This window comes from Mugil cephalus, chromosome 10 (assembly GCF_022458985.1).
Source record: "Mugil cephalus isolate CIBA_MC_2020 chromosome 10, CIBA_Mcephalus_1.1, whole genome shotgun sequence".
Classification (NCBI taxonomy): Eukaryota; Metazoa; Chordata; class Actinopteri; order Mugiliformes; family Mugilidae; genus Mugil; species Mugil cephalus.
In genome coordinates, this window is record NC_061779.1 from 788,891 (window position 1) to 814,310 (window position 25,420).

General features: G+C 40.5%; 1 protein-coding gene across 3 annotated transcripts in view; it reads right to left on the reverse strand.

Moving 5' to 3' along the window:
- Positions 1-25,420, reverse strand: part of zc3h18 (zinc finger CCCH-type containing 18) — a 44,585-nt gene that overhangs the window by 13,497 nt on the left and 5,668 nt on the right. For all 3 annotated transcript variants that reach the window (XM_047596484.1, XM_047596485.1, XM_047596483.1), the window contains exons 5-13: positions 25,283-25,378; positions 23,404-23,546; positions 21,678-21,707; positions 21,265-21,382; positions 16,915-17,186; positions 5,648-5,830; positions 4,299-4,424; positions 4,121-4,213; positions 1,935-2,219 (exon numbers count right to left, since the gene is read on the reverse strand). In XM_047596484.1, the coding sequence (XP_047452440.1) occupies positions 1,935-2,219; positions 4,121-4,213; positions 4,299-4,424; positions 5,648-5,830; positions 16,915-17,186; positions 21,265-21,382; positions 21,678-21,707; positions 23,404-23,546; positions 25,283-25,378 (1,346 nt within the window). The remainder of the gene's footprint in view (positions 1-1,934; positions 2,220-4,120; positions 4,214-4,298; positions 4,425-5,647; positions 5,831-16,914; positions 17,187-21,264; positions 21,383-21,677; positions 21,708-23,403; positions 23,547-25,282; positions 25,379-25,420) is intronic.

Below are 25,420 nucleotides of genomic sequence, written 5' to 3' on the forward strand. Positions count from 1 at the left end.
CAGCGTGTCTGGGATTTCCCCCGGCTACTGAACAGGCTCTGAGCCAGGTGTGGGAATCTGACAGAGTCAGCGTGAAATATGCAGCCTCGTGATTGGCTCAGCAGTTAAAGGGGCGGGGCTACGGTGTACAGGAGGCTTTGATTGACAGGTCTCTGCTCTGTGTCGAGACGAAAGGTGACGTGTTCTGGCTCCATTTATCTCTTTACTAAAATGTGTTTTAGTCGTGTCAACGTGCACTTAAACATATTTAAATCTCTTTTAAAATCGGTTGGAGGATTTTTCTTTTCCCTGGTTCTGTGGGTCTGGTTTTATCTGATCCTGGTCCCAAACCGGTCACTTAGCTTAAAGAATGAAAACACACAAACTTTTTATTTTTAAGGCATTTTTTGACCCGTTAGTGGAACAGAATATTAATTTAAATAATATAAATACATTAAAGACTAGGAAATAAATGAACCAATGAGAATAAATGGGGTCTGTCAGGCATCAGAGACGCTAATAGGGCGCTAATCAAAACCGTTAGCGTGACTGTATATGACACATAATATTTATATACAGATATATTCATACTCATTTTTCATTTTTCATATCTTGTCAATGTGAAATAGTCCTTTCAATCCTAACTACAGGTACATATACCTATATTTCTTTTATAGACCTGTTTCCATCTCCCTGCAACGCGGATGTGTGAACATACACATATATTTATATTCATAAACACACCCACGTCTTTACTTGAACACTCCCTTGTTTGTTTGTGATACAGCTTTTTATATATTTTTTTTTGATATTCCTTTATTTTTACTCATATTTGCACCGTCTGTGATGCTGAATGTCGGACGGAGAGGAGAACGTAAGTGCACGTAAACACAGTGAAATCAGAGTTCTCATTATCCGATTAGACTCCTCAGATAATGCGATTGGAATTCGATTTTCTCCGGCTTGTAAACAGTGAATCAGAGTTTTCATCGGATGATGTGTGTGTTCATGCTCCACCACCGCTGCGCTGGCGCGTGACCCCGGAACAAACACGTCCAAGAAGCCGATCACAGAAGAAGAAGATGTAGCGCGAACCTTATGTATAAGATTAAAAAATGTTCTATTATCCGTCTGGTTGTTGTTTAAATGTCTGACACATGAACGACTCTAGTTTATTATATCACGTAATAGATCAACCAGAAATCGGGCCGTATTAACGTGGTATTAACCCGCTGAAAAGACACGTGTCGCCCCCTAGTGTGGAGGAGGAGAACAGTTATTAGATTTTCTCTGCTGCATGTAAACTGGGACAAGGACGTAGTCAGAAAGTAGAGTTTAGAGCAAAGCCCCGTTAAACTCTGCATGTAAACGCTCTGAATGAGAATTTCCCCATCGTGTCAAGAATAAAGGCAGATCTTATCTTCTCTTACCTTATCAACGCCTTTAGTATCAGGGTCAATCCCTAGTTACAGTTTACTCGATAGCACGACTCAAACAAGGGGATGTTTCTACGTGACAAGTCGATGATTAAAGCCTGAGATCACGACCGACTCGCACCTTGTTCTATAGTTTCGGTTTCATTTTCTCTTTTGTTTAAATCTCAAAGCAGAACAGAGTCGAACTCATGAAGACTGTGTTGTGTTTGTAGATGACATTTCTTCCAAGGACTCGTGTGTAGTTACAGGTGAATCATGTTCCTGATGATTAATTATTCATTATATATAATTAAAAAAAACTCCCCCCGAGATACATTTGCAAAAATGACATTGAAGCATCTGTTATTCCAAGGATTCACACAGTTTTAGTGAAAGTTGTGGACATAATAACACAACACTGAGAGCTGGAACTATATAGACACTGAAGACTCATCAGTTCACTGAATTTAAACTCTTTCATAATGTTCTTCTATTCTATTATTTGTGCGGATCAAACTGAACTTTAAACGAATGTCTTACCTCCGTGGAGGATGCTGCTGCCGTGCTTTCTGTCTGCCCTCTCTGGGGTTGGGAGGTTTCCCGGGTTCCCGGGGGGGCGGTGGTCTTCCTGCCCCACCAGCGCCCGGGCCGCCGGCTGCAGCTGCAGCTTCCCGAGGGTTGGGGGGCGGCTTCCCCCCTCCCTCCAGCATGGGCTTGGGAGGCCGGCCGCCCTGCATCCCGCCGGGGGGAGGAGGACTGGGCGCTTTCTTCATGGGAGGCTTTTCCCTGCGAGGAGGGGGCATGGCACCCGGCTTCAATGGCATGCTGGGGGGGGGGGCACAAAACACAAATATCAGCAATAAAACTGAGACTGAAGAGAAACCAAACTAAACTAAACTTCCCTCCATGAATCTCGGGTTCGACCAAACACGTATCATCACACATCTAACGTAACGGTTTCCATAGTGAGACTCACGACATTTACAAAATAAATTCAGGCGCCAGACGACGGATGTCATCAATCTATTTATACTGTTTTATTTATTGATGTTTTTTCCTCTTGTCTTCTTCGCTGACTAACCTCCTCAGATAATTTCTTTTAACCTTTTTAACCTTTTTCTAGACCAAACGTCTTCAACAGCAACAAATGGAGATTTCTTTAAACACACATTAACATGAATGCAGCATATTTTAGTTTAGGGAGAAGGGAAAGTTTATTATTGAATGCAAAATGATGATAATAATGTCATTATAAATAGCACTAGGCCAAGTTTTATATAGAACACATATAGTAGGTAGGAGCCTGGAGAACTCTGCACCAACGGCAAATAAAGATCTTGGAAATATCTCTAAAAGATTTCTATGATCTCATGAGGTGGTTTTTCAGAAGTATCCATCATAAAAGTGAAATGGAAACGCTTTTTTTTGGCATTTTTTTTGTGACCAGTCCATCTTCCCCAGAGTGACGTCTCTCTGTGCTGGTCCTGACCACTGACTGTTTATACAATGGACGCCATATTGGATGTGCTTAACTCCGCCCACACGCTGATATAGCAAATATGGACATGGGGGGTCATGTGGGACGCTGAGACACGCCCACCCAACTCTCTACTATCTGTCACTCAAAACAACGCCCTTCATCATGCAGAACTTTAAACCTTAATAAAAAATCAACAGATGAGTTAGGAAGAAACTTCCTCCCCGTACTGTGCAGTCGTCATGAATAATGAAATAAACTAATGAGACCAAAATCTTTTTTGTACCAGGCTGTGAACATGTTTAATGATGCTGTAAAGTTGGGCTCTTTAACACGGGGGTCTATGGGGCTTTGCTCCATTGTGGAGCCTCTAGTGGCCACGCAGTGAACTGCAGCTATTTGTACTTCCACATGATCTTCATGGGTTTATTTCCTGTCAATCTTCTATGTAATGTTTTTTTTTTTTATCAGATCTTCCTTGGACCAGCCACTGGCTGACGAAGGCCTGACGTCTCGTACGACCTTAATGAGATTTAATTGATACCGACGCCATTACTGATTTCCTCCGGGGGAAATTTTGGTTTAGAAAACGGAGGCATCGGTTTTGTGGAAACAAAGAGGAATTTCATTGAGTTTCTAAACAAGAGATAAGATCTTGTGTAAGTGGAAAAAATATGAAACTCTGGATCCTCACTAGCTCTGCTGAGACTTGTTGACCAGAGACTGTCCAACACGTAGCACGCTAGCTCGGTACTCAATGCTGCGCATTGTCAACCAATGCTTCATCATGTTCGTGGTGTCGCTGCCCTGCCTTGAAGTTATGGTGCTGAATAAGTTGCACTGTTACAGTCCTCTCTGGGGAAGGGAAGCTGCTTTTCACCATAAAGAACCGAGAAGAGGAGTCGATAAGCATGAAGGCTAATGGTGTCGATGAACTGAACTGATTCTCAATGCCCATTATTTATTAAAGTCAGCTTATTTTTTTTGTTTTGCCCAATTGTACTTTATCGAAATTTCATAAATATCACTTTTTTTTTGTGAAACTCTAACAGAAACACAGCCAGTGATGGGACAGAGTTACAGTAGATGTATCATTGTGCACTCAATATTTAGCTAGTTAGCCTGTGCTAAAATATGTTGGATTCATGTTAATGTATTCAAAGACATTTAAATTTGTGGGGGAAATTAAATATTATAGGGGTCACGGGGCCCCTGTTGAAGACACATGGTTTAAAGGTTTAGGATTTACCCTTTCGGTAACACAGGATGAAGGTCTGGTTTGTTCTTCGGGTTCCTCGGTCCCGCTGGACTCGGCGAAGGAGACGTGGAGAAAGATCGAGACCTAGAAGACACCAGAAGCTGAACTCCACTGAACATTCACTGGTATTTATTCACTGTGTCAATGGAGGAGGAGGTTTCATAGGAACCTGGAGCGGCTGCCGCTGAAGGAGCTGTGCTGGGAGGTGTGGCTGGAGCAGGAGGTGAAGGAGGAGGAGCGGCTACGAGAACGAGACGAGCCAGAACCCGTGTAGGACGAAGAGCGCGATGAAGACCTGCAGCAAACAAACACATGGAGCTGGAATCAATGCATGAACAGACAGAACGAGTCCTGGTCCATTAAAGACCAGAAGAGGAAGTGAACTCATCCATCCATCCATTCATCTATTCATCCACTCATCCATCCATCCATCCATTCATCCATCCATCCATCCATTCATCCATCCATTCATCCATCCATCCATCCACTGGTAGAAATGATCCTGAATCAGAGACGTCTGTTCATTAGTGACGAGACTTTAAAAGATCCTGGACCTGGAGCTGAGAACCAGACTAAACTAGAACCAGACTGAACTAGAACCAGACTAAACCAGAACCAGACTAAACTAGAACCAGACTGAACTAGAACCAGACTGAACTAGAACCAGACTAAACCAGAACCAGACTAAACTAGAGACTGATATGAACTAGAACCAAACTAAGCTAGAACCAGACTAAACTAGAACCAGACTAAACGAGAACCAGACTAAACTAGAACCAGACTAAACTAGAACCAGACTAAACGAGAACCAGACTGAACGAGAACCAGACTAAACTAGAACCAGACTAAACTAGAACCAGACTAAACCAGAACCACACTGAACTAGAGACCGATATGAACTAGAACCAAACTAAACTAGAACCAGACTAAACCAGAACCAGACTGAACTAGAACCAGACTAAACTAGAACCAGACTAAACTAGAGACTGATATGAACTAGAACCAACTCAGGAGAAGCAACATCTTTCATTCCTTCCCCTCTCTACTTACTTCCTTCTTCCTTTTCTTTCATCCTTCCATCTCTCTTTCCCTTGTTCCTTCCTTACTTCATTTTCCATTCCTCCTCCCTCTTCTCTTCCTTCCTCATATTCTTTCCCTCTTTCCTCCTTTCACGTGTTTCCCTCATTACTTCATTCCCTCTTCCCTTTCTTCCATCCCTCTTTCCTTCTTTCCTTCCTTCCCTCCTTCTATCTTGTTCCTAAATCTGGATCATGTCTCCAAGTCTCTAACCATGTGGTTCTGGTTCTGGTCCAGTGGTAGGTAGAGATCCATCAGAGACAGCAGCTAATACAATATTCTACTGACCACATGGTGGCGCTGCAGCTGATTTACACACAGACTGAGACCAGGTCTCTGGTTCTGACTGAGGACGGATTAGTGGAGACACATTTTAATCCATTAAAGAGCAGGTGTGAAGAGGTTGGATGTTGCTCTGAGGTTTTCTGAAGACGTCCCTACCTGGAGGAGTTGGACAGGGAGACGGAGGAGCCTGAGGGCCGGTGTCGCCGGCGTCCTCGTGGCGGGGAACCCAGCCCCGGGCGTCTTCTTGGAGATTTGGACCTTCGCCACGGGTCCTTCCACTCGTCTGGCCGCCGCATGACTGGAACAACGTCCTTCTTTAAAGGAGGCTCCATTGGCCTGCTGAGAAGATCCAAAGGGGAAGAAGAACGGCTTTAAACAGAGGTCTTCGACTCATTTAAGGTGGACCTGTAGTTTTGTTTCTGGTGTTTATCTTTTCTCATTACATGAAAACTCAAAGCAAAGAAATAACCTAAACGTCTACAGATTTATATCCAACGCAGTAACAGTTGGCGAATGCTGTTTGACCCGAGGGGACCTTCTACGTATCCTAACTCAGAACAAAACTGTTAAAATCTGAAATAGTCTGAAGTGTTTCTCCTTAAAGGTCAGGTGTGCGTAGGTATGTGGATGTTATCTGGATGATAAAATGTGAGAACACGTAACACGAAACTTCAAATGAAATAAAAACGTGAACTGGCGGTTGCTAATTGAGAGCTTTGATCCAGTAAAAGAGAATGAACTAGAAAATTCATCTGTCCGTCTCTGTCAACATGGGAGTTAGCACACTTTGCCTACATTTAGCGCAATAAGATTACGGTTAGCACAGTTAGCTTACAGTTAGCACAATAAGATTACGGTTAGCACAGTTAGCTTACAGTTAGCACAGTTAACCCACAGTTAGCACAATTAGATTATAGTTAGCGTGGATTAATACATCAATACACAAGAACTTGTGTCTACATTAATGTCTAAGTTTAAATGAAGTCTCTAGGTGAAAGTTAGCCTTACGTCACGAAAAATTCGTATTTCGTAAAGAAAAGTAATAGCACACCGATCCCGATCAAACCGCACGTTTTGATATATATATATGTATATATAAGGTACAAAATAAAGAGGAAGAGGAGAAATAAATAATAAGAACAAACACACAGTATAACAATAGTGCCTCTGCCTCGGGCATTGGCCCATTGCCCTAATAATAATAAACAAGAAGAAACACGCAGTGTAACAATGGTGCCCTGAGGCATTGCCCCGAAGCCCTAATGAAAAAGCAGAAGAAGAAGAAACACGCAGTATAACAATAGTGCCTCTGCCTCGGGCATTGCCCCATAGCCCTAATAATAATAATAAATAAGAAGAAACACGCAGTATAACAATGGTGCCCTGAGGCATTGCCCCGAAGCCCTAATGAAAAAGAAGAAGAAGAAGAAGAAACACGCAGTATAACAATAGATGAGTCACGGCAACAAAAAGAAATGTTGACTGTTCGTCATCATTACGTCGTTAGTTCCTGTCGTTATCTTTTACATCTTACTCCAGAAGAACTTTTCCAGTTTCAGTTAAACAAGTCAGAAAACAAGATGGCCACCTCCACCAAAGCTCTTGACCTGTCCCAATATAACTTTTTATTAATCCATTTTTTTGAGTTCAAAAGTGAAATTCAAGTTGATATTAACTAATATTATTCCTGTAATGTTAAACTTAATTGGAGCTATTTCAATTCCACAAATTTTAAATGGAATAGAAAACTTGAACCAACTCGTAGGTTTTTTTTAATAGAATTTAATTGAAATCTACGAGACCAGACAAGGCAGGAATTGATAAAAAATATTCAAGTTTTAATTGTAGATCAAAATACATTGTTAATCCCAGTTTACCACGATGGTGTTTGTCTCCGTTTTGATTTTACCAGACTATTGTTTTTAGCCTTTGTTAGCGCGACATGGGCTTGTTAGTTCCCATATAACACATGAAAAAAAAACTTCAATTACACTAGAACAACATATGAATGTGGGAAAATCCTGTCTGTACGACCAGTTTACTGCAACAACAACTAATCTAAACTAAAGAGGTAATAAATGGAACAGCACAGGAGCTGGAAACCATCTTGGAAACTCAACCTGGGCGTAGTGAGGATTCTACGAGTTTCCGAACAGGAATTTCCGACTTCCGAGTACAAATGGAACGCATCATCAAACCCGTGAACTGAAGACATGTATAGCCTATATAAGAACAAGCTGCACATAAAGAGTGTCCCAAACCAAGTTAGCATAGATCCAAAATGGGATCTGACTGAAACATAACAACTGAAGAACAAATTTGGATGGATTTGTGTCAAGATGAGTCAATCCACTGCAATTAATGCACAGTTCAGGCTCTTAACTCCAGAGAAATTACACACGTCTAAATCCGAACTATTTGAAATGTACTTTAGATGTGTATGTGGGCTCCTTTCTGCTCTGTACTTGGTCCCGTGAAGAAGTGAGAACATTCTGGTAGTTCCTTGAGATCCAGAATAGTGTCTACTACGTAATCTTCCAACAATCACTGGATCGTGGATGAAATCCCAAACCAAAGCCACAGATGTGTGCAAAAACATGGAAATCTGATCTTTATTTCCAGGTGGTGAACAGCTGTAAACCTCTTGAAAAAATAACATACAGTGGTGTGAAAAGTGGTGAAGTTGTTAAGTGACTCCTGACCAGAGGATTTAGACTTTAGTACTTTAGTTGTATTTGAGGAGTCACGGTCGTATGGGCTTCATCTTTAGTGAATGGTTTCCACACACTTGATGAACCAACGACCCTCTGGACTCCACACCTGTCTTCATGGAGGATGAAATCACTCAGTGCGTTTACATGCACGTGAAAAAAAATAATTATTGCCTTAATCGGACTCTAACAGGAGAACTTAAGTGCATGTAAACACGTTACTCTGATTAAAATCAGAGTTCTCATTGTCCGATTGAGACGCCCAGACGATGCGATTGAATCGAAGTTTTCATCGGATAATGCGTGTGTTCATGCTCCACCACCGCTGCGCTGGCGCGTGACCCCGGAACAAAAACGTCCAAAAAAGCTGATCGTAGAAGAAGAAGAAGAGAAACGGAGCCGTCTGAGGGACAGCGCGGATCTTACCTGCACCAGAAGTAGCGCGAACATTACGTATAAGATTAAAAATGTTCTATTATCCGTCTGGTTGTTGTTTAAATGTCTGACACATGAACGACTCTAGTTTATTATATCACGTAATAGATCAACCAGAAATCGGGCCTTATTAACGTGGTATTAACCCGCTGAAAAGACACGTGTCGCCCCCTAGTGTGGAGGAGGAGAACAGTTATTAGATTTTCTCTGCTGCATGTAAACTGGGACAAGGACTGTAGTCTGGAAGTAGAGTTTAGAGCAAAGCTCCATTAAACTCTGCATGTAAACGCACTGACTGACTAGTCAACATGATGCCTGAAGCGTCACCGTACCAATCATGACAATTCCCCACTTCCCTTCTATGGAGTAGGTGCAAATATGTGGGAGGTTTGTTTGACTCAGCTTTAAGTGAGTTGTCATTCTTTATGGAAAAAGTTAGTCCTTTATCTCATTAAAACCTCTCCTGTCAGTGTGGACGCTGCAGGGTGTGTTGCTGCCTTCTTCAGGATAAAATGATTTACTACAGGGTTTTGTTAAGAGTCTCGAGGAAATCTGTATTTGTTATGAGTTAAATGAATTCTTTCCACTGATGCTTCCTGGTTAAACAAACTGTGAACTGGGTCAAGGTCATAATAACAGAACATGTGCGTTAATTACTTATGGTTATTATGATGATTTTGCTGTTATCGGAATCACTTTATTGATCCCAGGGGGAAGTTACTACTATGCTTCTACAGCAGCAGCTCCTACTCATAGTCAACCAGTGTCAAGAACAAAGAGCAACGTAGGCAATAAGAATAAGTTATGGAAAGTAGACAATTATAGTAAGAACACACGAATCATTGTAAAAAATATAAGAAATATATATAACAATATACACAAGAATCCGTGAACCTGTGTTCCAACTTGTTGCTCTACAATAACACTGAATATGGGATGTTGCACAGCAGGAAATTATTGCACATGGTGAGTCCATAGTGAAAACAGTATATAAAGAAATATGTACAAGTAAATAAAAATTAAGTGGACATGAGTTATTGTACATTATCAGTATAAATATGGTTATAAATATGAGTTATGCAGTTGTACAGGTTGACGTCCACAGGCAGGAATGTTTTCCCGTGTCGCTCTGCAGCGCGTTATGTACGTTAGGTCGTCTGTTATGTCGATGTCTGTGTTTGTTTGCCTACAAGTTACTGGACACTCACATTTCCAGCAGGGGATGAATAAAGTATTTTTCTAGTTCTAGTTTTGAAAAGAATTTTCATGAACTTTTCTGCATAACACAGGAATAAATTAATTAACGGAATGGACGGACTCTTACTAATAATAAACAAAAAATCAAGTTCAATATTTGTGTTTCATGTGCTGGGTTCTCTTCATCCACTTTCAGACCTTCACTGAGTTATTTTTGTGCAGGAATTCAGAATCTGTTAATGTTCTATGGTCTGATTAAAGGAATAATTGTCTTAACTATTAAATACCATCACGTCGACACCTAGTTGGCAGAGTATTAATAGTAACACCACTGTTCCTTGGACATATTTGACTCTATGATTATGCGTGGTTACGACGTGTCCTCTGAACATGTGAGGGATTTTCCCCCGGCTTAAACATCAATGTTTATTTCAAGTGTGTATCATAAATATCTATTGGAGGAAATTAAGTCTGTGAAAGGTTGGATATTCCCACCGTGTCCAGAGTTGCAGAAACTGTGGAAAACACTGAGAGGAGTGCTGTGTTTGTGTGAGTGGGTTTTAGTTTACGATGAGAGTACGGACGCCTCGCTGCCTATTGTTGCATGCGGCCGTGTAAACTTCCAGCTGAAAGACAAATCTGAGAGGTGTGATGCAAGAGCAAACACATTAACTCACTACAGCGCAAACTAGTGGAGCTAAAAATAGCATCACAACACACGGGAGCTATTTTTAGCTCCTAGACGTTTGTTTGCTTATTAACTCAATGTTTCCTTTGAGGAAGGAATGAAAAAAGGGGGAAGTGGGGAAAATAGAACCATGAAGGCAGTGGAGTTCAACAAAGGGTGGTAGGATGTTTGCAGGGTTTGTAGGTTTAATGAATCAACTCCGAGGGCTTTACTGGAAAGATACCAGCCTGTGGGTGGACAGACGGGCCGACAGCTGATTACAGACTAAACTTTGCACAACCATGATGTCACAGAGTGAAAAGTAATATTGTGGACATGTATAGAAATAAAACAAGAGAGACAGGTGACGTAACGGCCACATATTAACCTGCACCAAGGGGAAAATATTAGACCTCATTCACAACCGTTTCCTCCTGTGTTTAAATAAGTATCAAGCATAGATGATGTAATATGACTCTATAATTCAGCAGAGTTTCCCAGTTTTAAAAGAAACATCTGCATACAGACCAGTTTCGATGTGGAAAAAAATGCAAATATCTGAAGACATTACTAAGCCATGAAATCTCATTATGTAATTAATTTCCAATAAAGGTCACAGGAAATTGACAAATCTTTCTATATTTATCTAAAAATCCCATTAAATATATTCAATTTATATCTGTGGTTGGTGAACTTGTGATATAATGCGTAAGTCTAATGTTCCTGTTTTATGTGTTTGACTGGGTTCCCTTTGTCTATTTTTGCAGATGTTGTGACTCATTTTTATACAGAAATGCAGAAGAATTTGAAGGATGTAAATCGGAGAAAGAAAAAACATAGAAATCTCTATGGGTCCAGACTGATGACTACGTATTTTTAAGCTGCTCTGTGAAAATAAATAAGCTTTATAAACCCAATTATTAAAATGACTGTTAGTGAAATTAACAGAATGATTGTTAGAGCATTGTGTGCACTTACCAACTACAACACTATTAATTCTTTAATAATTACAATATATAAGCACTTATATGTAATTAAAAACACATTACATCATTTTTATCCTGTTCAAACGCATGCAACAGAGAGTTAAGCTTTATATTTCCTAAAATAAAACCTACCTTATGATAACAATAATAATAATAATAATAATAATTAGAAAGCAAATGAAAATGTGGGAACACGGCACAGAAGGTTAATTCATCCTAAAGACATCAGAACACCAATGTCTTTAGTTGTACATGTCCTCAAAGTAAAATATAAATGCATCAAAGATTTACTGTAGAAATTCCTTGGAGGATTTCCACCACAGCTGATGCAGCTGATGTTGCCTAAGCACCTTGCGTCACTCGTCAGTGACAACAGAGACTAAACCTGGGTGTCGGCTCTCCTTTGTTAATCAGCCCGGCACAGGAGCGGCCGCTACACGAAAAACCCCAGAAAAAACTTCCACAATTTCAAAACAGCCATGAACGGAGACAAACCTCTGGAAGAATAAAAGCCGACAGAAGAAAGTTACAGAGAGATTTCACAAACAAGCATTGAGAGTTGCAGCTGTGACTGAGTGATGCAACAACAGGAACCTTTCATCACGCAGCATGTGTACGCAACAGAGGTGAAACAATAGGCAGCTACACTCATTCACGTTCACAATGACCTGATGACGGATAACCCACATGCACACATTGCAGCATGTGTCACAACCAGAGGCAGCTTCTTAATCAGTAAATATGTTTGAGATCAATGTGGATGTAAGCTGTGAACGCTGTGGTATAAATGCAGCATAAATAAAAGCTGTTTCTCCTTCAAATATTAAATATTTAAAGCCTGAACCCAGGAATATTCCAGAGACTTCAAACCATAGACTGTATAAGCTGTATTTTCCGGACTATAGAGCTCAACATAAGCCGCACCCACAAAGTTTTTAAATAAAAATGTAAACGTACATATTTAAGCCGGGCTATAAGCTGCTGATATCTACTGAACTGATTAGTTTTTTGATCAAACGAAACAGAAAAGTTATTGGTTTATTCATCCTCCTCCTCCACTGAAACCACTAAGTCGTCTTCTTCAGTGTCTTCAGAAGAGCTTCGTCTCCTTTTCTGTGTCTATGTCGGTGTTTCTCTCCTTGTCGCTGTCATCTCAGGGTAAAGCTGGCAGAAAATGATGCTTTTCGCATGCCGCCAGTTTTTGTGAAGGATTTATCGCAAAAAAAAAAAGAAATCCACATAAAAGCTACATCTTTGCATAAACCGCATGGTTCAAAGCGTGGGAAAAAAGTAGCGCCCTATAGTCCGGAAAATACGGTAAATATGGAATTGCTCCTCTAAAGGGAAGCCAAAGCTAATAGAGCTCCCCCTGGTGGCTGGCTGTAGTATCCGTGTCATTTTAGGTAGTTAATGTAATGTTGATCAATATTCATTTTTGTGGATAAGTTTTTTATTTGACACTATAGAAACAGGATGTGACATGAGACAATCGCTCCGTAAAGACGTCCCATTGGACAGCGAGTGTGTGTATAGATATAAATTCAGTGTATAATCCAACATTTCCTTGTAGCTGATGGATTTTCGAGTCTGGAGGAAGTGTGGGCGGGGCATTGATATCATGGCTCCGCCCTCGTAACTGTACAGATTATGGCTCCAAATTCACAAGATGGCGTAACCTGGATCCCAGGAAATAGCATCACTTTGACCAATGACAGGAAGTGGAGATGTGGCGTCCATATTTCCATAACCAACCAACAAGACTGATTGTTGGTTGGTTAGAGTCTGGGAGTTGACTCTGACTCAGAAACTCAACTATTTTGAGAAAAAAAAAACTCCAGAGAAGATGCTAATAGAGATGCTAAATATAAAAACAACACTTGAAACTCGCAACAAACAGAGGCAAAGACACAATGCTGATGAAGATGCCAAAGGCAAAACTAACGGTGATACCAACAGCAAAGAAAGGCCATGCTAATAAAGATGCTAATGGAAAAACTTTTTCCTTGTCTTGTCCGAGAGTCGACTGGATTCAGCCCAATAAATCTTTCTAAGTTAATGTAGTGTGGGGAGGGGAACTCGTACCTCGAGTTCTCGACTCCAAAAATGTTCTTCTTCAATTTGTGTCAGCTTTAATTCTAGCGAACTGCCACTACAACAGAAGAGGAAGAAGAGGCTGCAGCGACGTGGTTTTGATTCATAGCTGACCTAAAACAAATAACTACAAATGTATGGCCTTCGATGAAGTCGGATCCAGAACCAATCATTTTAAAAATACCTGGATCGGACAAATGTCATTTCTGTTTTCATACCACAAAAACCACAAATCTATGGAAACATGAACAAATCACTTCAACAATTAGCAGGAAAAAGGAAACAGAATCAGACTTGACTGTGAGTTGCACATGACAAACCATTAATCACCAATGAATTGGACTCTAAATCCCAAAGTCATGTCACGCATGCAACAACTGCGTGAATTTCCATTTCAATCTTACTTTTAAATGAAGATCTGAACTCATCACGTCAGGTAACTTTACCTTTCCCATGTCTGCTGGAAGCGTCTGGGTTAGTTCTGAAAAAAGTCCCGGAGACAAGTCTTGACAAGACACCCATAAATGTCTGGTTTTATTGTCTTTTATGTGTGTATGTGTGCGTTAGACGCACCACATGTTGTCTCTCATGCAACGGCAATAACAATGGCATGTTTTAAAGACTTTGCTGATGTAGTGATAGTGCAACTCGCTTACATGACTCCGTGGCACAAACTCAAATCTGAACATTCCTGAAAGTAATTAATGCAGCTCTTACAGGAACAAAAAAACACACCTGGCCTTAACGATAATGGTGTCGCCAAGAGGAAACAACTCACAGTACAGAGCCGGGTTGTGTTTTTAAGATTAACCATAGGAATGAAATACCAACAGGAGACAGAGGGTTGGACTCCACATTTGTGTACTTGTACCTGCTATCGGTGTCAGAAGTCATGAAAGTTCATACGTCATACTTGTATTTGCCGTATATCACCTGGTTGGGGACTACAGCTGGAAATTAGCTTTATTAGCTATTTACTGGTACTTTGTGCAGGTGATTGACAGGAACTGTCCACATCACAATAAAGTAATTAAACTCAACACTGTTCACACTAGCGGCAGAATAGGAAACCTAATAAATATGAACATTTGGTAAAGATATGAGTTTAAAATGGGTCCGATGGGAGCATCTCTAGCCTCGTATGATACAATAACACAGAGACAGAGAATATAATGACATATTAAAAATAATCTGAGCCAAGTCTGAAGAGAAGAGGAGGAAAAAGTTAAAGAGGAGGAGGGAGCAGAGGCAGAAGAAGAAAAATAGGAGAAAGACGAGAATGAGGAAGAGAACGAGAAAGAAGAAGACGTAGAGCTGAGTAGTATGACTAAAAATGTATTTCACAGTTTTTTTCAAAATTCTGATCACGCAATTTTTTTCCATGCACAATCACTGGTTGAGAGAGGAATTAATGCAGTAGATTGAGTAAGGATGTACTGTTTTACTATGACGATGAGTAAATATTGTAGAATAATCCCACACCAGCAGTAACACAGGTTTGCATGGCCCTGACTGCTGATGTGGAAATCTGGGAACATTTACAGTTAAGAGATAAAACAACGACAACAAAAAAACAAACAAACAAAAAACAAGTTATCAAGATGAAATGAAGAAAAGAGAAGAATCAAGACACATCAAGTAATTGTCCTTCGCCCTGATGTTCATAATTACTGAGTAAAACTTGAATGCGTCATAATACAATTCAACACAGCTTCGTAACTGAGTGGGTGCTGATACTGTGCAGGGGCTCAGTCCACAGAGACAATATGTGAAACAACCAGTCCGCTGCTGAAAGCCTCTAAAATAGGTACATTCAGTTAGCTACACTAGCATGTCCTGCTCTCTGCTCTGCTACTCATACTCCTGTCCTCCACTCTCAAGTCTTTCTGTGTTCACATGTGTGTTTTTTGGGGCATCATCTTGATTGATTTCACATGAGGAAGAATAAACTGTCCAAACCATTTTTAAGAATGGGCCAAGGGGGTTATTTAAATGTTTAAATTAAAGACTGTGTGGTTTTGCTCAGATTCATTAGTAAGAATATATATATATATATATAAGTTTATGTATATAATTTAGTCAAAGATGCTACTGGGGGCTGTGTGTGGGCTGTAATATAAAATTAGAAATGTGATGGTTTACAGCCCAGCCCTGACAAAGAAGCAGAGAAGAGGAAAAAGAGACAGAAAGAAAATAGATGGATAGATTACTTAAATTATCCCCGAAGAGAAATTAGGTAAAAAGAAGAACCAGAGTCCAGTATCTCTATCCATCTGTGTTATGTCAGTAACTAGTTTAGTGTTGATGTAGGTGAGGTGGTATTAGAGGATCATAAACACAATCCATGGAGTCCACACAGGTCAAAGGCTGCAGCCAAACAAAAACAACAACAAACACTGAGCGCTGCAACTTTTTTCCTGGAGAGAAAAGTTTCCTGGAGACTAATCTTCTCAGATGAATAAATCAGAATGGAAGTGCAGATTACATCCTGCAGCCTTAACGCATATATTTATTTTTTTTCTTACCCAGCCCTGGAAAAGTTATGTAAACCAATGCAAAGGGAACTGTCAAAACACATCGACACTTAATCCCACACTGGTATTTCAGGAAGAGTCCAACCAATAAAACATTTAATTGCTAATCTTCACTTCCTTCTTAACTGGAAATCCACAACAAAGGGGAAAACAACAATGTCATAAGAAACATCGCTCTATCCCCACTGGTATTTATGTATAGATTCCAAGTAAGGTAAACGTTTATGTTAATTGCTAATCTATTTTCTTTGGATAATGTATCAAAAACAAAATCTAAATAAATTGACAAATTTAGGGCTTTTCATTCCCATTTATGTTTTATTTATACGGTATATGTGGTTATGTTATTTTTATGTTTACTATTTGTAATAAGTATATATCAGTTAATGTTATTGAACGTTATATGGTGTATATGAATTATATAGGTATACGTTATATGGTATATGTGGTATATGATTATATATGGTATATGTATGGTATATATCGTGTATACGTTTAGGTATATGGTTATAGGTATAGTATTGGTATATGTAGTATATGTATATATGGTATACGTTATTGATATGTGGTATAAGTATAGTATATGTGTATAGTATATGTGGATATAGTTATATGATATATATGTTATGTGGTATATATGCTATATGGTATATGTTATACGGTATATGATATGTGATATATGGTATACGTTGTATGGTATATATGTTATATAGTATATATGTTATATATGATATATATGTTATGTGGTATAAGTAAGTGCCTTAGTTTTTTTCTCTACACATAATAAAAATCGTCCTCTTACTTGGGGGGCAAGCCGAGGGGGGAGCGTGGCTTCAGCTTGTCCTCGTCCTTCTTCTCCCGGATTTCCCGCGGAGGACGCATCCTGGGCCTGTCCTTCTCGTCCCTCTTCATCCGGTCCCTCTCCCACTCCTCTTTCCTCCTCATCCTCTCCTTCTCCCGCTCCTTCTCCCTCTCCCTCTCCCTCTCCCGTTGCCGGCGCTCCCTCTCCCGGTGGTCGCGTTCCCTCTCGCGGTCGCGGTGGCGTTCCCGGGGGTCGCGGTCGCGCTCACGTTCCTGTCGATGCGTAAACGTGACATAAATCTAATTACAGACGTATTTGGATGAGAAGGTATTTTCCTTTTAAAACTCTTTATTGTGAAAGAGACATTCTCCTTCGGGATGGACCCGTCTTTCACTTCCAATACCGATATCTGAGGTCGAGTATCAGCCAATACGACCGATACAGGAAAAAAAGCAGAAAAAACTACAGGGTTTCCAGATCCCAGTGTCCAGATCTCAATTAAAACATAAATAAATACATTTATGGTAAATAGTTTTGTATCATGTAAATAATTTATGGAATTAATTGTTAATTGTCATGAATCTGAATATATATATAGTTATGCCGCCAAATAATTAAAGCTAGTGAATGTAGCTCATATAAATATGTTCAAGATATTAATAGAAGATCATCCATTTATGATCATCTATGCAGCTGAACGTGCTTCCAAGCGCCTTAAAAAACAAATCGATCCATTTAATCTTTTTAGATATTCAGAATTTTATGTAGTTTTTAAATTAAAACAGTGATAACAGTCTTGCACTAGTTTGCATTTTCCACACTTTTACAGACCTGAAAATTTATAAAAATCAAATTCCGTACTTTTCCCTACGTGCACAGAAACGTGCACAGAAACCCTGAAACAATGTCTCAATAGGCAACATCGGATTCGGCTTAAACATTTCTTTCCCATTTTATTTACAGACCGACATGATTCGACTGTACTGAATCATTTATTTAATATCTGTGCACCAGTACAACCACCTCCTCCTTTTCTTCAGTTCAACGAACTCAACGTGGACCCAGAGGTTTGTAGCTTCTCCTTCATCTTCTCCCTCTAGTTTCTGATCTTTCTTGTGTCTTTGTTTTTGTCGTCAGACTTTTTAAATCCTGACGCTGCTCTCAGAGCTGAAGCTTCTGTCCTGATCTGGATCTATCATCTCTAACCAACTGAACTATAAATGGGAAGTGAAATGTACATGTTGGTTAGGGACGGGTCTACTTCAGGTTTTATCTGCTTAAAGAATAAAAAAAATACAAACTTTGTCCAAAAAACGGTGAATTTTCATTTTTGAGGCTTTTGTGACGTTGAACAGATTATTAATCAGGGTCCATCCCTAGTGTTGGTCTGTGGTACTGCAAACTACATCAGAAATAACACCTTTGCTAAAGACAAATATTAAAAAGTTTGAAAATGAAGATTTAAGTATTTGTTTTTTGTAATTTTCACCTAGTGAGTCGCCACATTGTGACAAGGTGGTGGAGTTGGTTGGATCTTTAAGCTGCAGAGGACAACGAAGAATTTCTAACGGAAATCAAATGGAAACGTTGAGTCCGTTATAAAAGCACCAACGCGGCGTCGTCACCGAGGAGTGGTCTCACTACGAGTGGAAGAAGTGGTTTGGGCGAAAGAATGAACGAATGTCGTCATTGTCATTTTGTGGAAACAATGAAATTACCGAGCTCAACCCGTCAGAGCGGCATAAAAAATTCAATGTGCATAAGTATTCTTTGTCCTACTGAAGCTGTCATTAAGTAACAAACCGGTGAATCAGCGAAGTTAAGGACCTACTCAACAATGTTTACTGTGGCCTGATTGTGATCCACTTCCAGGCTGAATAGAAAAAGTCAGGCCTGTGGGGATTTCCTGGCGGCTCGGATCACGCTCGGTTGCAATATTAAAATACTCTCCTCAAACACAGGAAACAAATGACTTTGGCATGGAAATGAGGGTAAAATCTGTGGATTACCAAATGTTTTTAAATGTTGCGCTACTTTGGAAAATGTGAAGTCACAGTAAAAAGTATTTGTCCGGAGGTCGCTTCTGCTTTGGTTGAGTAATCGCCGGCAGGACGGATGTGAGTTTTACGTGAATACTTTCAGGTCAAGTGTTTATGATGGGTCTAATTTATGGCTGCTGCAGTTTCTAGCCGAGCTTCCACCCGATAATTACACTGTAAAAGTGATATTTAGGCTACGTGTGGTAAACGAGAATAAGGCAACAGGTGTTTATGTTGATGATGCTGGTATCAAACACTTGTGTCAACATAACAGATGTAGTTGAAAACCGACGTTTGTTGGATAATCTTAACAGCGTCGGCATTTTGAGTCTGACTCACATGATTTCTCCTCATTGTAGTCGCCACTAAAAATAGACTATTTCACCCTGGTTTTAATCTGATAAAATGAAGTTTTACATCCAGGAGCAGCACAATAATGACCTCCCTTTGTCTCCTGGAGTCTGGTTGCTCCTGCTCCGTCTCCATGTTTTATTGTCTTTTGCTCTATACGTGTTCACTATATTTAAAGATCTTTATGTTTCACTGTGTTTTCCACTAAATAAATCTGTCAATATCTGACTAAAACAATATTTCTACCACTATTGGAGCCAAACGCTTCACTGATGTCACATGGGACAGTGCAGCAAGATGGCGGCGCCCATGCAAAAAACTTTATATGCTAACATTTGTCAAGTGCTATTACACTGTTGGGCCAAAAGAAAGTCACCACCGACCAAACTAAAAGGTTCCCCCCATCCTAATATCTGGGCGGAGCTCCTCCCCCTCTAGTCTGTGGGCGGAGCTCCTCCAGCTCTGACCCCAGCATCACTGGTTCAATAAGAAGCTTCTCCAGGTTTCTTCCATCCAGTGTTTTTATTCAGATCTTGTATTGATGATGTCAGAGTCTGAGTCTCCAGCTCGTCCCAAACCTTCTCTCTGGGTTCAGGTCTGGACTCTGGTCTGGACTCATGCTCCCTGAACCTCTTTCTCTATCTGAGCCCCATGAATCCTGGTGGATGGAAGAACCTGCTCCTTCAGTGTATTCAGGGAGTCAGCTGACCTCATCCTCTGAACCTGGACCTGAACCTCTGCACCAACCCCACATCAGGGGACATTTGTGCTGCTCCCTGTCAGACTGGAGCCTTTTTTCCCGGTTGTCCTCCCTGATCAGTGGTTTTCTGTTCAGTCCCTTGAGTTCCCTTCACATTGTCCATGGTGTGAAATGCTCTTCCTTCCACTATTAAACACAGCCCTGAGTTCTACTGCTGCTTTTCTCCAAACGTTTCTCCATCAATCAGGATTTATTTCTTCCTGGTAGAACATGGTTCTCCACTGTCCTTCCAGTCTGGAATAAAGGTCTTAAGCCAGTTTTAGTAGTTTCTAGATGTTTCCTCTGCTTGATGCAGCCAATGATTTGACCCTTCTCCACCAGACTAAAATCTCCTCCACCAGACTAACATCTCCTCCACCAGACTAACATCTCCTCCTCCAGACTAACATCTCCTCCTCCAGACTAACATCTCCTCCTCCAGACTAACATCTCCTCCACCAGACTACATTTCTCACACCAGATACATCCTCCTCCAGACTAACATCTCTCCTCCAGACTAACATCTCCTCCACCAGACTAACATCTCCTCCACCAGACTAACATCTCCCTCCACCAGACTAACATCTCTCCTCCACCAGACTAACATCTCCTCCACCAGACTACATCTCTCCACCAGACTAACATCTCCACCACCAGACTAACATCTCCTCCTCCACCAGACTAACATCTCCTCCTCCACCAGACTAACATCTCCTCCTCCACCAGACTAACATCTCCTCCTCCACCAGACTAACATCTCCTCCTCCAGACTAACATCTCCTCCACCAGACTAACATCTCCTCCACCACCAGACTAACATCTCCTCCTCCACCAGACTAACATCTCCTCCACCAGACTAACACCTCCTCCTCCAGACTAACATCTCCTCCACCAGACTAACATCTCCTCCTCCACCACAGGATGTGGAGGAAATGAGAAGCTCCTCGTTGCATCAGTTGGTCTTAAAGAACCTGTTGATCTAATGATCCACCAGGAGGCGCTGGACTATGAGCTCAGTTACATCCAGGTGGAGGCTTTTCTTTTTGGCCAGGTTGTGTAAATCGCTGATACGAGCAGAACTCTGTCTATCAAATGCAGCTTATTCAATCGAGTGCTTCACTTTTCCTTTAAGGTGGACACTTGTGACCAGAGCAGACGTTTGAGGCTAATATTTGGTGACATATCAGCCTTAGAGCTGCTAAGAATGTGGAGGATACTCACGCTGTAGTGGTAGGGAAGAGGAGCTTCTGTGTATTGAACTCTGAAGTTTTCGTACTGGCCTCCTCGCCACAGAGCCTCCATCTCGTAGTCATAGTACGGGTCGGCGTAAGGATCGTTGCTGGGGAGGCAGAAACACAGGAAACAAGACTTTGTAGAAATAGATTAAGAATAGATTTCAGTGACTCAGACTAACCTGAAAAAATAAACATCTTGTTTTGTCTCTTGTCATATCAGAGCTGGAACATTTTGACTCACTTCCACATGTCACTTATGGTCTGTTTCATTACATTCTCACATTCAAGGCCACAAAGTGAAAGTCTGCAGCCTCACAGGGCGAAAGATTCCTCATCTTATATGTCAATAAAAAATCAATAAAGGGATCTTGAATCTTGAGAATTAGGAATTACGCTCACCCATAAACAGGATCTCTGAAGTCCATTTCACTGAAAAATGAAAACACAAACACTGTTGACATATTCACACTAAAGGTTGGGTTGCATTACAAAGAAAAAAATCCATTTCCTGATTCAAATCAATCTGTTCTGAATTCATACACTCCTCAGGTTCGTCTTTAAGGCATCTTCCATTTCCTGCAAGCTTCAAAACCACAACAACTTCAGTACAAATTATAAATAATTCCAGTAACCGACAGAAAGACAGAAGGAAAAGAGGAAGAGACTTTGTTCATTTCCTCCTTCATTAAACTCCTTCGTATCTTACAGCAGAAACCTCAACCGACAATCGTCATGCCGACTCAAATCAGAGGTCAAAGGTTCAAGAGGAGCAAAAGGTAAATGATTACAGACAAGTTTTTAAATGTGTCCAAGCCAGAATATCTGGATCTGGATGCTGGATGACGACCGACGGTCTGGAGGACTGGAAATATTTGATTTCAGGGGAGAAGGAAGAACAATTATTACCTAATTGAGATCCAGATGGACTTGTAGGGTTTGTTTCAGCTCTTAGATTCAGCAGCGACGCCGTCATTAAACCGTCATTAACACCAGCGTTAAAACAGCAGCGCCGAGTTTTAAAGCTCCTCTTTTAAATCTAAAAGTGTGGATGAATGAATCCCTGATTTCTTACACAAATACTTTTAACAGTTGAAAGTTATTAAGATTGATTTAATGCACAAACACTAACGAACATGTGTCGCTGTTACTGTTCGTCCTCTAAAGTTCACTATTAACGTGGTAATTAACTCTAAATATGTCATTCCAGTCCAGACTAGTCCTCTAATACCATGGTCAGGTTTTCTTTAGAGTACAAGAACAAATAAAGTAAACACGAGACAATAATCACCAGAGTCGTATATGAGAGAGAGTCTGTCTAACTCTAATCATGGCGCCATGTTTGCTACATCAGGAGGAAGCGTCTACAGTGTGACTCTATGGGCCGGATGTGATATGTGGAAATAAATGTGTTATTTTCACCATTAATGTCTACTTACTTTACATATCTTAAATAAGCCTGTAAGAAGTATAAATACAGAACATGATGATAAAAAACGTGCTGTATGAGAAGCACTTTAGCTAAACGTTTGATTTACTGTATATTTTATTTTTGTATATTTTACTTGTACCTCTTTCTTATTTTTTTTTATCTTATATCTTTGCCTTGTTCATATACGTTTTTCCTGCAGGGATCATTCAAAGTGATTTATAAAAGCAAAGCCAGAGATAGAAAGATAGAACCGAAGGAAGACATGTTTGATTCGTTACTGCACTTTTCCTCCACGACTTAAACCTTAAACTGGTGAGAATCATCTTAGAAAGTAGAGACGGACAGAGTCAAAAACATCGACTGGAATTAGAATATTTCTATTATTGTCGCCAGAATTGGCAAAATATCGGGTTAAGCTTTGTAGCCTGTATCGTCCGTCCATCCCAGAAATAAGGGCAATAAGTCTGGGTACGTCTGTGTATTAATAGGTTAATAGGTTATGTACAATCTGGATCTTTCTCCTGATGAACAGATTCTCTCCTATTAGTCTGTCATTTATTTGTATTTATTGTTAAGGCCATTCGCCTCGGGCCACAATCGGTCATATTTCCGTTATTTCTGCTGTTCACTAATACGCTCTGTCCCTGATATGAATAAAGGGTAAAGAATGAAAACGAGGACGTGAGCTCGTCGTACTCTCTGATGATGCGGTAGCTGCGTTCTCTGAAGAACTCGTTCTCTTTGTCCAGCTCCCTCTCGTCTTCTCCGATTGTCACGTTGAAACGTTTCTCCTCAAAGTCCGGTTCCTGCTCCTTACGGATGGTCGCCTTCTTCAGCACCTAGAGACACGAGGACACGAGGACATGAGGACACGAGGACACGACATAGGTTCTTAGTGTCAAATTAACCTGGAAGTTAAACAAAAAGAGCTTATCTGGAGTCTCTCTGCAACATAGACTGTATATAAATATGGACTAAACACGTCTCCTCCATAGACCGTATATAAATATGGACTAAACACGTCTCCTGCATAGACTGTATATAAATATGGACTAAACACGTCTCCTCCATAGACTGTATATAAATATGGACTAAACACGTCTCCTGCATAGACCGTATATAAATATGGACTAAACATGTCTCCTGCATAGACTGTATATAAATATGGACTAAACACGTCTCCTCCATAGACTGTATATAAATATGGACTAAACACGTCTCCTCCATAGACCGTATATAAATATGGACTAAACACGTCTCCTCCATAGACCGTATATAAATATGGACTAAACACGTCTCCTGCATAGACTGTATATAAATATGGACTAAACACGTCTCCTCCATAGACTGTATATAAATATGGATGCCACGTCTCCACTTCCTCTCATTGGTACAAACTGATGCTATTTTCCCGGGGATACGGAGCCAGAGTCGGATCAGCCACGATATCGATGCCCCGCCCACACTTTCTCCAGACTCACTCGTGATTTAGTTTTAGTTACACATTGAACTTATTTATAAAAATTGTTTTTACGACTCTCTCGGTCCCAGTCCCTCAGTCTTTACAGAGCGGTTGACATGGCAACCGGTGGTCTCCATTATGTTACATCCTGTTTCTGTAGCACGAAATGACAAATTTAAAAAACTAAAAATTGACGCCATTTATCAACATTATATTAACCACCAGCTCTATTAGCTTTGGCTTCATTGTAGAGTAGCTGGTGTCCATCTTTATATACAGACTATGCGTCGCACGCATCGTGTCTGGAAACACTGGAGAAATATCTCTTTCTGAAAAATTAAATTTAAAAACATTTTGTTGAATCTAATAATAGTTTATGAACAGTAATTGCATTTTTTTAATTCTGGAAGGGATATTTTTAAGCTAGCAACCAAGTTTCTGTTAGTTTCTTCTTCTTTTAGGATTTTTGGCAGCGTTGACACAACAGGCCACACTACTGCCCCCTGCAGGTCAAACTACTGACAATCCCCCTATTTACATAAAGACTAGAACTAATAGAACAACACGAGTTTGTACATTTTCTCGTATTAGAGACACTTATAAGATTCATTCTAGTTCGGTCGGACCAATAACACATCAGCATATTAATCTATAACTAAGGTCAAATCAAAACCTTTTGTTTTGGTGCATCTCTTAAAAAAAACAAGTGAGTTCCAGGTCTGTGTTGTGTCCACATCTCTCACTAAATCTGTGGGAAAAGAAGTTGTTTTTATTGGAAAATTTCCTGTGAATGTCTCCAATGGCCCCTGTGGTCGAGAGGGAATTTAAATAAACTTTGAATAAATTGACAAATGTGTTACTGTTACAGCAGGAAGACAAATGTCCATCATTTCTGATTTCGCCTCTAACGTGTAAACTCATAAAAACAAAACACGTTTGGCCTCGATACACACACACAATACACAATGAACTACACACACACATGTGACTGAAAGGGCAGAACTTTCCAAATAGGAAACAGCGGCGACTCGTTCAAACTGCGACTCCTGACATTTAATGTTTCGACAAACAGTTGGTTTACATACTTCCCTGAGAGGACGAGGACGTGTTTACCTCTTTGGCGTGTCGCAGTCCTCTCTCCCAGGCGCTTTCCACAGGAGGATCCGCCGGAGGAGGAGGAGGAGGCAGCTCCTCCACAGCCGGTCCGGTCTGGAGGAGACGCAACATCACAACGTTACAACGTCACAACAT